This window comes from Anolis carolinensis, chromosome 3, assembly GCF_035594765.1.
Source record: "Anolis carolinensis isolate JA03-04 chromosome 3, rAnoCar3.1.pri, whole genome shotgun sequence".
In the NCBI taxonomy this organism is placed as follows: domain Eukaryota; kingdom Metazoa; phylum Chordata; class Lepidosauria; order Squamata; family Dactyloidae; genus Anolis; species Anolis carolinensis.
In genome coordinates, this window is record NC_085843.1 from 65,083,822 (window position 1) to 65,100,483 (window position 16,662).

General features: G+C 38.7%; 1 protein-coding gene across 4 annotated transcripts in view; it reads right to left on the reverse strand.

The window, feature by feature from the left end:
• The window catches only part of lipi (lipase I), a 38,683-nt gene that overhangs the window by 21,282 nt on the left and 739 nt on the right, over positions 1–16,662 (reverse strand). For all 4 annotated transcript variants that reach the window (XM_062974990.1, XM_062974991.1, XM_062974992.1 and 1 more), the window contains exons 2-7: positions 11,627–12,011; positions 8,862–9,247; positions 7,615–7,726; positions 7,268–7,369; positions 5,697–5,786; positions 3,672–3,842 (exon numbers count right to left, since the gene is read on the reverse strand). In XM_062974990.1, the coding sequence (XP_062831060.1) occupies positions 3,672–3,842; positions 5,697–5,786; positions 7,268–7,369; positions 7,615–7,726; positions 8,862–9,247; positions 11,627–11,708 (943 nt within the window). In that variant the 5' untranslated portion in view covers positions 11,709–12,011. The remainder of the gene's footprint in view (positions 1–3,671; positions 3,843–5,696; positions 5,787–7,267; positions 7,370–7,614; positions 7,727–8,861; positions 9,248–11,626; positions 12,012–16,662) is intronic.

Below are 16,662 nucleotides of genomic sequence, written 5' to 3' on the forward strand. Positions count from 1 at the left end.
GACGTCAGCTGAGTTCAGTGCTCTATGGATATGGATGAACTATAACCCCCAGATTTCAATGTCAATCATCCCAAAGTCCACCAGTATGGCAGCATTGGGTCTGTGTGCCAAGTTTGGTCCTTATCCATCATTAGTGGGGTTCAGAGGGCTCAAGGAATACAGGTGAACTATAACTCCCAGAGGTAAAGGTCAATCACCTCCAAAGTCCACCAGTATTCCCAGTTGGCCATGTTGAATTTGTGTGCCAAGTTTGGTCCAGATCCACCATCAGATGGATTCAGAGTTCTCTGAATACGAGTGAACTATGAACTCCTAGATGTCAAGGTCAATCACCCCCGAATCCCTGCCAGTATCCAAAGCTGACTGTGTTGGGTCTGTGTGCCAAGTTAGTTCCAGGTCCATCATTGGTGGGATTCAGACTGTTCTTAGATTGCAGGTAGGGATCCCAGTCCCTACAACTCCTATAAATCATGGTAAATTTGTCAGAGTAATTTATGCAGTGCAGCAGTAGTTGGAGTCAGTGGAACACAGAACAAAGAGACATCAGAGACGATGGTAAAACTATATACAAAGTTTTACTATAAGACAAACAGATTTGCAGACGAACACAGGACTTAACATCTCAGCAGACAGCAGAACAGAACAGAACTGAACTGATGCAATCAGTAATGCATACACACACTTGTGTCTGGACACTCCCCAGCTCCAGCCACACATCAAGGTCAACACAGCTTCTCAGCAATTAACTCTTTTCAGACTATAGTACACTCTGGATGATGCAATCAGTATGCAATACAAACCAAGACACAAATCGCATTTAAACACTATCTATACACAAATCCCACATTAACAAAATTCTCTCCAAACCTCTTTAGTATGTTCAGTTTTCGTGTGCCATAGAAAAGAATAGGAAAGGGTTTAGAGAGAAGCAGTGAATGGGGTTGTGATGACTCATGGGCCTTGTAGTCCTGTTCCTAGTACTATTGTGGCAGACGAAGAGGAAAACATGGGATTTCCGCCGTTTCAGCCAGAATCGGAGCCTCTCCACCTGGAGGATGTTTGTCCTCAAGAATGTAGCCAAACAGGCCTTGGGCAGAATTCCCCCCCCCCCCCCGTTTTCCCGGAGGGACAATTATAATAGAGATAGAGGAGCCAGAGAGGCTAATCGCCGGAGCCTGAGAATCGCTGCCAAACAACTAGCTGATTAGGTCTGCTTCCCTTAGGAAATTCTAAGGAGTCATGCATCTGGACAGAGTTGGGTTTCGCTTCTCGTTCTCTAGGGAAAGTGTTCTGTTGGCGGGAAAACGAGACCCAATATAGGTGCTGGTCGCAAGGGGAACTTTGCGGAGTCAATTGTTCAGCTTGAGGAGAGAGATCGTGTGTGGACTTCGTAACCCCAGTTCCTTGTTTCCCGGATCAAGTTTCCAGCCTTGCCTTGTTTCACGGACTTCCTTGAACTCTGTTCATGTTTCATGTTTGCCTCGTTTCAAGTCTTTGATCTAGCCAAGAATCAAGTTTATTTTCCAGCCTTGTTGTCAAGCTACATTGGACCTTAAAGACTCTGTCATTCCCCACACTATTGCTTGGCAAAGTGTGTGTTTCGGTCAAGTGGATTATAACTTTGGACTCTAATATCTTATATTGGACAATACATTTCTGGACTATATTTGACCTCATCTGAAAGGTCTGCTTCTGAACTTTATTCTTCACTTGTTTTTATTGACTTTATATATTTCTATAATAAAGATATTAGATAGATTCTGGCCTCTGTGTAAGGTTATTGGTGCTCTGCAGCCTGGGTCCTGACAGGGGTCATGCAAATTCCACACCAATGGAGAGAGAAAGGAACACTGGGATGTAGCTTGCTGTAACCTGCAATGTCCTTGGAGGGAGGGCTTTGGTGGCCCCTCAGCACTGTGGGTTAAAGCAGTTTGTGGAGGTGGGAGGCTATCTGTGTGAATGGACACCTCCGCCACATATACACATACACATTTTCACTTTTATTATGTGTGTAGATTTGTAAGTTAAGTAGTTTTAAAGCCCTTGCATTTGAAATAACTATCATTCTGAGAATTTGATTTTAGATAAGGTCTCTTTGGTAGCAGCACTGAAGAAGAATCTTTATATGCTCCGGGCTGTGGCGCAGGCTGGAGAGCAAGCCAGCTGCAACCAGCTGCAATGAATCACTCTGACCAGGAGGTCATGAGTCCGAGGCCCGCTCGGAGCCTATGTTTGTCTCTGTCTTTGTTCGATGTTAAAAAGCATTGAATGTTTGCCTATATGTGTAATGTGATCCGCCCTGAGTCCCCTTCATGGTGAGAAGGGCGGAATATAAATGCTGTAAATAAATAAATAAATAAATATGAATCTTGAGAGTATTTAGACCAGTTGTTCCCAACCTTTTTTTGACCAGGGACCACTCTCCAACATTAGGACCAAAAGGGTTACAAATCAGTTTTTGGTCAACTTTAGATTTGGTTTGGTTATTTGGGGTACTGATTTAGAAAACTGCATTGGATAGACCACATCAGCTCCAGTTTCTGATACAGAACATATGCCATCCAGTAGTCGCCATCTGCTCACGCACAGAAAACCATATTTAATAATCTAGAGCTGATGTGGTCTATCCAATGCAATTTTCTGAATCAGCACCCCAAGTAACGATGAGGCCGTGTACCATATTTTAGTTCTTCGGGACCACTAGTAATCCACGGATCACAGGTTGGGAATCACTGATTTAGACTGACCCCACAGATGGTGTCACACAAGGAAGAAGCTCTAAGAGAAGATAAAGGAATGTCTCTATACTGAAAGATCAGCAAGGCCAACTTTTTGTTACTTTTTGAACGTAACATACTTCATCTGTAACATTTGATGTTTTCTGTGTGTGACCTTATCTTAATTTTTACCAATTAGCATTTCATTTTCACCTGAAAAGTTTATTATATAGACTAGTTCATCTTCCATCCTGTGTTAAAAAAACCCAATACAGTGTTCCCTCACTGATCACGGTGGTTTATGTTCCAGGACCACCCGCAATAAGTGAATATTTGTAAAGTAGGGAAGCTATATTTATTTTAATATTTATACATTATTTTAGTAGTTAAACACTATTTTAAGTCTTTATCAATCAATCGTGTGTTGATAAATCGCCTCCTTCTCATCCCGTTTCCGCTTGGGCTTTTTCTATCCCTTAGGCTTCTCCTTCCTCCCTTAGGCTGTAAATTGTAATTTTTATGATTTATAATATTCTTTTAGAGTTTATTGTAAAACGCAAAAACAGCGAATCTGCAAAAAGTGAACTGCGAAGTAGTGAAGGAACACTGTATTACAATGTTCCACAATGAGCAGATATGTTCCTCCAGGGAAGTGAAAAGCATGTACCAGTGGATAGAATAAAACAGTATCTGAGTAGAAGTCAGTTCACATAACAGACATCCACCCTATTTCTCCTTTGCCTGTAGCTCCCTGATAATAATTTCCCAGGTTCTCTGAAAATCCATAGCAAATTTCCAGGATGTATGAAGGCCAAAGTGAGGAGAGAGATTAACTTCTCACTATCCTGCTGACATAGGCAGTTCTGTCAGTGGAAGAACATTACTAGATTCAAGCTATGGGACTATCTATAACATTCTGTCCATAATACTTGAAAAGTAATTAATCATTCTTACCAGGTATTGGGCATGGAAGTGGATGAAAAACTTCACAGCTCACACATTTTCCATTTCTATAATCCTCATATGAATCACAAGGATATGCAGTTACATTACAGTTCTCTTCCAATGATGACATGTATAAATAAACAGATCTTTGATGATCACACTTGAAATATTGAGATAATCCTTAAAGTAGAGAAATAATAATAAAACAAATAAATTACTCTAAAAGTAATAATAGTTAAAAAGCAATTACTTTAATAAAAGGAATAATAATACAGCAATACCTTGACATATGAGTTTAATTCATTCTGTGACCAAGTTCTTAACTCAAAAAGTTCTTATGTCAAAGCAAATTTCCCCACTGAAATGCACTGAAATGCTATTAATCTGTTCCAGAGCTCAGTCACAGAACCAATTAAATTCATTTGCCAAAGCCTTGCAAAGTTCAGGGGCTTCAACCAGCCCTTCCTTCCTTCCTCCCTCCCCACCGCCATCTGTGCCAAGGCCCTTCCTTCCTACCTACCTACCTACCTGAGCTGCTCCCTTTCAGCCTCCCCACCACCATCCACCCTTCAGAGTCTCCTTCTTGGCCTCCCTGCCGCCATCTGTGCCAAGACCCCTCCTTCCTCCCTCCCTGCAAACTTGGCCTGCCTCAATCTCCTGGCATGGCCACCATTTTGGAAGGTGGAAGGCTTGTAACTCAGATCTGGCTTGCATGTTGAATTGAAAAATCGCACAAGTGACTGCTCATAACTCGAAAAGTTCGCAACTTGGCACGCTCATAAGTTAAGGTTACATTGTATTAATAGAACAAGTCAACTGTGCTTCAACTTGCTTACATACTTTCACATTTTATGGTGGAAAGGTATGAAATGTTTTCAATTTCAGAACAGCTTTTTGTGAACACAAGAAGTTTACAAACTAATGAGGAAATAGTTTTAGGAAAATTGTTGCTTTGCAAACACAGTGGCACCTATAATGCAACAGACAACTCTCGCTTCGCTGCCAATGACACTGGGAAATTAGTAGAAGAGTAAAAAATGTTCACACTTTCTCTCAACTTTGTTGCAAAAGGTTGTCATAACATGTCACTAAAATTTATTCAAAAAGGAGTCAATGCTGTGAGCCCTTTTCTCTGCTGTGTGAGAATGAAACTAATAGAAAGTAGGAAAGTTTTTGTGACAAACATTTTTTGAGGGGGGAGGTGATGCTTTGCACACACACACAAATTAAAAAAAGAAATTGATAATTTTTCCCAAGTTGTCCCATCATTCTTTGGCAGAAAATGAAATTTTCCATTTTCTCAAGTGAGAAATAAATTGTGAAGGTTAATATCCCTAGTGGAAATAGGGATTCGGTGTCAGGGAATGAAGGTAATTCGGGCAGTATGCAGCCCTTATGCCAGGTTAAGTACCGCATAGCTGACTTAAGGTTATATAACAAAAATACACACTTGTAAAACAATAGAACATGGACCAGTTGAACATGGAACAGTGTTAGAAGTGTAACAATATTTAGCAGTGGAGAGTAAAGAGCAAAGAATCACTTAGAGAATGAAGTAGGAATAGTCTGAGATAGTCTGGGTCATTCAGACTATCTTGTCTGATATTCCTAAGGATTTTTCTATCTCTTCCTATTTCTCTCTCCAATTGCTTTGCTAGAATGAAGCTAGATTAGATTAGCCCCCTAAATGACTTTCCTATCTTGGAAAAGATTTCCTATAAAAAAGCCTCTATAGCCAATCTGTGTCTTTGCTCCTTAATCAGGATCTCTGGCTACTGAAACACACTATTGGTTAAACAAGACATTTCATCTATCATGCTGACACTACAGCAGTTTCCTTGCACTTCAGAAGTGAGAATGACAATGCCATGAAGAAAACATTATCCAGGATTACTCCCATTTTCCTACCAGAAAATCTGAATTAAGCAGATTAAGCTCTCGTCACTACTAGCATAATGGTTAAGTAACTTTATCTGCATCGGTGAAACTGTAAAGGAGTCTAGTTCTAGTCTTCATTTCTTATGGTTGGCTTACCACCAAGGAATGATGTTGGGCATCCAGGCTGATCTGTTCCTCCATTTGGATAAAAATCAATGTTTCCCAAAGGTTTCCTGTAGCCCAAAGCTAAGAGAAGCACCATATACAGTGAATGAAAATAGAGAAGGAATGTCAGAATCAATGGTAACAAGTGCACAATTACATTACAGGCAATTTAAGAACTTAATATATTTTTGCCTCGTTATTAACTAAATGAGCAACTTCAATGGGTCGGGGAGCCAGTATTGTATCTCTGAGTTTTCTTAGGACTAGATGGAGAGAAGGGTAACTGTGCATGTATGGGATGGAGGAGGCACATTTGTACCACTCAAAAGTTCTACAAGCTGCACCCAGCTCAAGTGCACTAACATACTGTGTTTTGCTTTCATTTCTCCTTTAAAATGACAACTGAAAAGAGCCAAATATGAAAGGGCAATCTTTCATCTTTTTGAAAGGGTTTTAACTTGCTTGAGGGGGTTGGGGAATTCTGAAGAGTTTTTGGGAGGTTGGGGATAGTGTTTGTTTGTACCTTTACAACAACTGGCCATTAAAGGTGTTTTATCACCTTGCGGAACATACAACTCCCCCCCCCCCCCCGCCCCAGACGCACGCACACACACACACACACACTTTGATAGGATGTGGAACTGTCACAAGCATCAACTAGAATTTTTTTAAAAAAAAATGAAACTAACACCATCCACCAAGCTTCACAAAGTACAGTCCTCCTATAAAGGAAGTCATGTACATACCATATAATTTGTTTTTGCAATGAAGCCATACAAATGGGGAGCAAGTAGAATACAATCTGAAGTGACTTCTGGTCCTGCCTGCATGTGAAGTATTGCTCCTTTCAGTGTCAATGTGAAAGCAATCTATTTACTGTAAGTTTGATTTTAAAGTAGGCTGAAAAGGTTTTTGTTGTTTGTTTGTTTGTTTGTTTGTTTGTTTTTAAAAAAACAAGATCTATGGGAATAAATGAAATAAATCTGCAAAATAAATATTTATGTAGTATTTTGTCACATTAAAGATAATGGGGCAATCAGGTTCCCTCCAGATGATGTTGGCATGTATTTCCTAGCATTCCTTGCCACAGACTATTCTGGACGGGGCGTTGGGACCTGCAGTCCAGCCAAAACCTATCTGTCTAAATTACTCTCACCCCCAATTTAAGAAGAGGCTTTAAGTGGAAAAGACCTATTTTTTCACCTAAAGTAAAATCCATTAAAATGGATTTTTATAGAGAGGGATTAGGCCTCTCTTTATTTTGATACAAGGAGTTTGATCTGTAAAGAGAGATCACTAAATCCAAACTTGTGCCTGAAAAAACTCTAAACTAGTAGTAATCCAAGCTGGACCTCACATTTGTTTTTCAGTGTGGCTCAAAGATAAAAATCCCACAGCCATGTTTATTCACATTATTATTTTTGGCATATTTTAAATAACTGTCAGTTTATGAGTTATTGAGGTTACGATATCAGCAAATTCAGCTTCCCATGTCTTCAATATCAACAAAAATAGTTTCAAAAAATAATTTACAAAGTTCAGCAATATTAATATAAAATTACCATCAATATCAGTATGAATGACATCAACAAACTGGGCATCAGTGTAATCCAACCTCTCATGGGACGACTTTCCAGTAAATGAAGGCCCTGCGGGATCAAGACCTGGCCCAAGAAAGAACAATGTACAGCACCACATGACTTAAAAATACTAAATGGAAGCAAACACTCCAGGATAAAGAACACAGATGTACAATAGAACTTCCTTAAGAAACAAAAAAGCTTAATTACCACAAATAATATAAAAGCTAGTCATATAAAACACATTCAATATTAAAATGAATTTCAACTCCATTTTAGTTTCTCCACCACCTTAACCACAGTGTTCACTATCTGTCACATCTTCTTACCTGTAATTCTTCCAATTTTGCCACCACCATATGCTTTTCCAATAAGTCCTGCTACATGAGCACCAAGGCTTACTCCAATCATATAAAAAGACTCAAGAGTTGCTCCATTATTCTGTCAATAAATATGAATGGGTAGAATTATGACTGAGAATAATATGTATTGTATGTAACACTATGTGAATGATGGGGTAGGGGTGGAGTAGGGAGTACAGATCTGGGAATAGATGATGTAACAAGATAATTGTATTGTGTGAAATGTTTGAAAAAAGTAAATAAACCTTTAAAAATAAAAAGCCCTTATATGGTCTGTGTAGATGGGCCCTATGACAGATGTACAGAGTTAGTTATCTTATACCTGTTAATAAGATCGGGTTAGACATAAATTAGGAAAGGGTGGCACCCTCCAAAATTTTGGAAATGGGCGGTGAGACATGGGAAGATAACTAGCACAAGGGGAAAGAGTCTGAGGTTTCTTTTTTTTAGAAAATGCAAGACAACATGCTTAAATAAGCCTGTGAAAATACCCTTTTAAAAGAAAGATGAACTGATCATTTATTGTGCACTACCTGCTTCTTCAGAGAATCTAACAGAAATCTTTCCCAGCGAAAGTTGGAGATACCAGAGATTGCATCTAGAATTTGTGTGTATGCAAAGCATCCACTCTGCCAATGAACTACAACACTTCTAGATTAAGCCCCTTTTTTTAGCACTGGTGGAAATCTACCCAAATGGGGATTTACGGTAGAGTACAAGAGAGAGCACATATGGATTTTGAAGTTTTGTTTGTTAATGGCTTCACTCTATATGCAAGGAATGTCATGTACTGTAAGACATTTTTTTGAAGCTATGAGTTATATTGTGTGAGAATCTGGCCATAAAAGGTCTGACATTATATTGTACACGTGAGAATCGCACATATCCATCCTTTACTATGTGTATATGATTAAGTTATGTTTGGTCATAGCTTCTCTGGTTATTACACTACAAGTGTTCAAGTATTGTAGCTATGTATTTGGGCATATCTCATTTTCATATGTAATCCGGAAGCATAATACGTAAACAATGACAGATCATGAACTGCTTTATCCCTCAGACTGTATAAATTTTGCAAGAACTAACAAATGTTATTTTGTCACTAGAAGACTATACACTGAGCTACATGGTACAATGATTATGTATATTACGTATATTATGTATATTACGTATATTATGTATATTACGTATATTATGTATATTACGGTTCTTACCAACATTTGGTCAATCGGGATCTTCAGAATATCTACCAATTTCCTGGCATTAGAAACAGCACTGGGATAATTTAATGTTGTGGCACCCCGATTCCAATCCACTATTAGGATGTTGGCATCTTCTATTTCAAGCAGAAGATCTTTAATTTTATCAATCCACACTGGTGGAGATCCTGTGGGTCTGTAGCCATGGATAATAATTATCGTTTTCTTGGTCACATTTAGATATGTAGATACTGTTAGATTGTAGTTATTGTGGTCACTGAAGCTCTCAGCACAGTTTTGATTTCTTTTTGTATACAGAAGTAGTTGCACTTTCAGATTTGTACCGAGGAAGGCATCGGAAAAACCTAAAGAAGTAAATTTAGGGCATTCTTGACCTATGTCTGAAATATGAGAAAAGAAGGATGTTTGTCAATTAGACAATATTTATTTCTTAAAGGTAATTAGAAAATTTCATGAGAATGAGCTCACTTCCCTACCAGAGCTGGCTGGGCCCTTGCTCTGGGCCCATCATGTTGCTCTGGCTGCTTCTCTGCAGCCAGGGAAGAAGGAACACTGTTCCAGCCGGATGAATGAGCGAGGAAGGGTGGGTAAGAGAGTGAAGGCCAGTGGCAGCAGCAAAAGCCTGGAAGAGGCAGCCAGGTCCAGCTTCTGCCCCCGCTCCAACCGGGCCACGCCGGAAAACGTGGAGGACTCGGAAGAGGGGATGGGGCGGGGCAGAGGCAGAAGCTGGACCTGGCTGCCTCTTCCAGGCTTTTGCTGCCTCCAGTGGCCTTCACTCTCTCACCAACCTCCCTCCCTCCCACATCCGGCTGGAGCAGCGTTTTTTCTTCCCTGGCTGCAGGGAAGCAGCCAGAGCAACATGATGGGTCCGGAGCAAGGGCCCAACCGGCGCTGGTAGGGAAGGGTTGCAAGGGGGAGAAAGGCCACATAACAATTAAAATAATGTTTAAATATACCCCCGTTTCCCCGCGAAACAGCGAGTCCGCGAAAAGTGAACCACGAAGTAGCGGGGGAACACTGTATTGCAATACTTGATTTCACTGGGCTCACTATATTTTCCAAAATAATCCTTACAAACCTTATAAAATATTACTTCCATTTCTTCAGTAGTCAAAATGATTTTTTAAAATAATGTCCAGTCAATAAAAATTAATGGCTTTTACAAATAAAAAATAGGAATCGTTATTTCAAAATATTTTTAAATGTAAAGTACAGTAGATATAAAAATTTTCCTTCAGAGATAAAGTCTAAGATTTTGCCAAGAATGTTAACTAACTTCTAATTATGTTCTATGATTATGTTAGCAGCAATTTATGGAAATGGGACAATGTATGGAGATGGAAACTTGCTTGGCTCTATTCTGTACATAGCGTACATAAAGCTCATCCTCTCAGTCTTGCCTCTCTATAAATGCATAAATGGATATGGTCAATGAACAGAGAATTTGGTGAGGCTGACGAGAACTAAACAAGGAGCAGATCTGGATATAAATACGAAGGAACCTATTTTTATGAACTGAAATTAATTCGAAAGCAATTCACAGTAATTACTTTGTATGCACATTACTGTATAATAAATCTTCACCTTTGAATATCCATTCAGAGTACATTAAACAACCCTGTACTTCTTCTATAAATGATGGCTAAGTAGAATCTTCCTCACTAGTAATTTAAATTGTGATTGAAGTAACTGAAATAAGAGGACTTCAGATAACTGATTTAAATTATGATTTAACTCAATCTGATTTATATCAAATCAACTCTGATACAGTCCATCAGACAAATGAACTCTGTCACACTGAACTTTTGAAGATAACCAACATTCCTACCCCCTCATGTGGTATTCCTTTTGCCAACAAGACTATTTTTCCAAACTAGAACAATTATTTTCACCATTAAGACTTTAAATCTTTCCTCCTCCCTTTCTGTGTACAGTCAATCAAAAATACTGGCCAGTTGTTTAAAAACACATACTGTACAATTTGCTAGATAAAGGCAGCAAAGTACATTTTGAATACATAATCCTGAAACATAATCCTGTATTTTATTTCTGAATAAATATGCTTTAAATTAGTCTATTAGATCAGATGAATATACAAAGTTTCTCTATACCCCAAAGGGGGCCCGGTAGCCCAAAGCTGGGGTCATACAAAAATTAGCCAACAGTAAAAGCTTTCTGATAGCCTTTAATTACATAAACCCGTTAGCAACAATATGCAGAATTTACAGAGGATTCTGCAAAACATGCTTCAGCAATGCTCCAAAAAAAAAAAATCAGCATGTTTAGGAACCTTACAAACACAGCTTTATTATCAGCACCTGGGTGATGTTTATGTTTTATTCCCATATACTTAAAAAAAATTATCAAGCAGAAATGGATAACAAGTGAAAAAAGTGTAAGATATCCTGTTGTAAGTGTAAGTTGTAAGTGTAAGTTGATCCCTGTAATGCCTTTCCAGATTGTCAAGCCTCAAAGAGTGGAAGCCAGGAACTGAGCTTGTGAGAACTACACCACTCACCTAGTTTTCTACAGCTACTCTTTTCTCTACATAAAAATAATCTTACCTACATAGTTTCATGCAGGCTAACAAAGATAAAAATGTCACTAGTTTTGTTATGAAGACTATTCCACTGATTTGAAAAGATGACATTCACTGGACTGACACTTAGAATCACAATTCACAGAGAGTGTGCTGCCTTTGGAAGTTCAAAACTTAATGCTACCTTTTCTTACAAGAAATTTTAAAACTGTTACCTTACCTGCTCTCACTGCCAGGAAATAGGTAAAAATACACAGTCTTAACATTGGCGAGCTTTGAAGGGCAGCATGTACCATCCACATTTGAGGGGACTCTGTTGTTTCCTGGTAACATGCTGGCTTTCACTTCAGGATTTCATTGAGCGTCTGTGATAAAACAGGTGTGGCGTACAGCAGGAAGTACCTGGCACAATGAAACCCAGCACTTTTGCAATCTGTGGCCCCTCCCTTCCAGCTTGAATAGGCGAGGCAGTTTATTTTCCACGTAACCGTATCTTTTAAATCATAAAGGCTCCTTCCTGTTGACTATTTATGATCTAATGCCACTGGGTTCTATGTCTTGACAGTACTTGATATGGTAGTATGCAATAGGCAGTCCTGCCAATTCTGAGGAAAATCAAAAGGATAATATATTATAGGTTTTGCTTTCCTTACTCAGGAAAATCTTTGAAAGTTTATTGTCTAAAGAACAAGATCTTTTAATTATTTCTTTTTCATAAAAAAAGCGTTTCTACAGTCCTTGAATAAGATTATGGTTCCACCAAAGTTTGATGACGGGTCATTCTCTACTACATTCCCTTCATGTCATTCCCTACTTATGATGCCCCTGAGGCAAATCAGATAGGGTTTGCCTTTACCTTCCTCTGAGGCTGGGAGAATGCGACTTGCCCTAGGTAACCCAGTGGGTTTTCATGGCTGAAGGGGGGTGGGATTTGAACTCTAGTTTCAAGAGTCATAGTCAACAGTCAAACCACTGCATCACACTGGATTAAATTCTACCAAGGTTTTCCTATGTAATCTAAGTACAGCCTCCCCAACCATATTCTCTCTCATTATCTCTAGATTTCTGTATATCTCCAGGTGACAATTAACCTCTTTGCCCTGTACATTCATATAAAGTTTTGCTTCTCTCCTCTAGATAAATTGATTTTTCTTTTTGAAAAATCTAGTTTTCTAGAAGAGAGAAATTGATAGAATGAATGTTTTGGGATGAACAAGGAAGTTTATTCAGGGGGTGAGGAATGTATCTGATGGAATACTCTCACTATTTCTATTCATTCACAATTGAAATGTTTGCTTTCATCTCCTTACATTCCATTCAGTTACTAAAAGGTATATGAGAGATTAGATGTGTCTTGGAAACTCAAGGAGTCAAACAGTCCATTTACACACTTCCCACAATAGCCCCACAGTCGCTTAAAGCAACTAAGAATCTAAAAGACAAACAAACAAACCAGGTAACACTTGCTACCATGAGGTGTGTTCAAGATATCCCACCTTCTACTGTAATCAATCTGGCCACCCAGATCTCATTATCAATTGTGTAGAGCTATGCCACTCTATGGATGGAAAAGGTTATAATAATAATAATAATAATAATAATAATAATAATAATAATAATAATAATAATAATTTTATTTATATCCCGCCTCATCTCCCCCGAAGGGGACTCGGGGCGGCTTACAGCAAAATCAGATACAAAACAATGATAAAATATGAAACATCAAAGAACAATAACAAAACCAATAATAATATATACACAATAACCGAAAAAACACAACACAGTATTAAAACATCGAATTAAAAACAATGAGGTTGCAATAGTGGATAAGCAAAGTGCTTATCAGTAATTACTTCTCATTATGATTGTACAGTAGTCAGTGTCCTGTATTCATAGATTCCGTATACACAGACTGAATCATCCACAGCTAGATTTTTTAAATTCCAAAAACAAAACCCTGATTTTGCCATTTTATACAAGGGTCTATTTTATTTTGCTGTTGTACATAATTGGATTTGAGCATCCATGGATTTTGATATCCTAGAACTAAACCTCAGCAGATACAAAGGACCTACTGTACATCCTGTATTAGATGCAGCATGCCTGTCAATATGAGTTACTTAGAAACATGAATTGGACAGTGCTGCTGCACTTGCACCTCACTTTAAGACTCCCATTTGAACCTTGTTTAACACTTCAGAAAAAAATGGTGGACAACATAACTCTTTTGCTAAATCCATAGCAATTTTTATGTCACATACAAAGGAATAGTAACATTCCAGACTAATATGGCGCCCTTGGTGGCGCAGTGGATTAAACTGCTCAGCAGCTGAACTTGCTGACCAAAAGGTCAGCAGTTCAAATCGGGTGAGCGGGGTGAGCTCCTGCTGTTAGCTCCAGCTTCTGCCAACCTAGCAGTTCGAAAACATGCAAATGTGAGTAGCTCAATAGGTTCCGCTCAGGCAGGAAGGTAACGGCACTCCAAGCAGTCATGCTGGCCACATGACCGTGGAGGTGTCTACAGACAACGCCGGCTCTTCAGTTTAGAAATGGTGAAGAGCACCAAGCCCCAGAGTTGTGCACAACTAGACTTAATGTTAAGGGAAAACTTTTACGTTTACCTATGGCTATGTCTCTGAATTCTACTCTTACACCATACTGTTTACCTATTCACATATTCTACTAATGATTAAGAAGATATCTACTTCTTCTAATCTGGGGAGTTATATGAACCCTTTGCAAAACAAATTATTTGCATCAATATCATCTCAGCATATGCATTATGACAATGTCTTAACCTCTGAACACAGACCTGGGATATACTTGTCTGAAACCAATTATACTGGTATCCAGAGAAATTCTAATATTCAATGAAACTGATGGAATAAATGAAAATATTTTATTGTATAAAACAAACTGAAAAGAGCTTTGATGATACAGAAGTATTCCAAAAAATTGATTCTAGGCAAACCCCAGGACTGAACAATTTTCTTTATAAACAGTGCACTATCAGGATGTGCCACATGATGGCAGCCAAAATTTAGAAATCACCCAATTCTATTAGAAATAGCAGGCCATCAATAAGATTAGTTCAACGCAGAATAGCTAGCTACAAACCCAAAATGTACCAGGAAGTACTACTGCTTTTGATGTGTTTCTAAAATGAAACTTGTACATCAAAGGTAAGTGTCCATCTTACCTGAATAAAAAAGCAACAGATGAAATGTGAAAGCTACTATAAACATTTCAGCTATGACCATGGCTTAGTTTTAACAGATGGACCATTTTTGTCAGCAACAAAAATAAGGAAGGAAAGCACATTGAAGAAGGAAACAGAAGTGTGACTGCAGACATAGAAAAAAGGGGAGAATTTTAAAGCGTGGAGCATTTAATAAGGCATGTGGGATTGTGCTTAATAAAGAGCACATCTACACTGAGTATTTAATGCAGTTATAATTTAGTAATGAAGAAAGTGGTTTCACTGTGCAGATGAAGGCATAAGAAATCCTGGAAACCCAGTTTGAGGTCCCGGTGTTGATTACACAAACTAGAGCACTGATGCATATTAAGGGCTTTCTTTTGTGATGTCTGTGGGCATCCTTTGTCAAGCTGCCACAGTTTGAAGGCAGCTTCAAAGTGCATTAAACGGTCAGTATAGCTGGGACCAAAGAGGTCTTTTGAAAACACAGAATAGCTTCATAGGAGTGAAGGAAGGGAAGGAATTTACATTCTTAATGTGCCTCTATAGTTCTACACCAAAGATATTTATGCTGAATATGTATAAAGGCAGTCCTCACGTTATGAACAAGATAGGTTATGTAGATTTGTTCCTAAATTGAATTTGTAAATCAAAAACAGGTACTTTTAAAAATGTGACTCCAGTCATATATGTGTGTGTGTGTGTGTGTGTGCGCGCGCGCAAACACACACATGCTTTGGATAGCAGAAAGAAGGGTGAACACCTCTGTGGTGTTTGTTTTGCTGTCTGTGCCCCTATTCAGAATATTTTGCTTCATGTTCCGTCGCTGTGATAATTGGATACAAGATATTTAGTCCTCTTTTCCACATTCTCATGTTACTAGCAACAAAAGTTGTGAATGCTAAAAGGCCCTATACCCAAGAAGGATTGCAGTCTTATCCATCACTTTCTCTCACAACTACTGTTTCACTTGGGCCCCTTTCACACAGCTCAATACAATCCCACATTTTCTGCTTTGAATTCAAATACAGTAGAGTCTCACTTATCCAACACTCGCTTATCCAACATTCTGGATTATCCAACACTTTTTTGTAGTCAATGTTTTCAATACATCGTGATATTTTGGTGCAAAGTTCGTAAATACAGTAATTTCTACATAGCATTACTGTGTATTGAACTACCTTTTCTGTCAAATTTGTGGTCTAACATGATGTTTTGGTGCCTAATTAGTAAAAGCATAACTTAATTTGATGTTTAATAGGCTTTTCCTTAATCCCTCCTTATTATCCAACATATTCGCTTATCCAACGTTCTGCCAGCCCGTTTATGTTGGATAAGTGAGACTCTACTGTATATAGCAATGTGAATTCAGGGCCCTTCCACACAGCCATATAACCCAGAATATCAAGGTAGAATAGCCCACAATATCTGTTTTGAACTGGGTTATCTGAGGCCCCTTCCACACAGTTGAATATAATCTCATATTCTCTGCTTTGAACTGGAATATATGGCAGTGTGGACTCACTTCAAAGCAGATATTGTGGGATTTTCTGCCTTGATATTCTGGGTTATATGACTATGTGGAAGAGCCCTGAGTCCACACTCAGATAATGTGGGATTTTCTGCCTTGATATTGTGTGGAAGGGCCCTTAGGCAAGTCACTCTCTCTCAGACTCTTGAGGAAAGTAATGGCAAAACACTTTTGATTAAATTTGCCAAGAAAATCCTTAAGGTGGCTATAAGACGGAAACAACGTGAAGGCATACAACAACAAACTTGCACTTTCTCCATTCCACATGCCTCTCGCTTCACGGTTTATTCTTTCTTCTTTCCTCAAGATGCACCTGCCAATTTATGGTTACAATTAATGGATGACATCCTGCTGGTTAAACCCAATTAAAATAGATTTTTCCACCAGCTGCTAAATAAGAGTCGCCACACAACAACTGAAGGGATCTACTCTAGGCAGGCCTGGGAACAGGATTTAGGCCAGTGGTTCTCAATTTGTGGGTCCCCAGGTGTTTTTGCCGAAATTCCCAGAAATCCCAGCCAGTTTA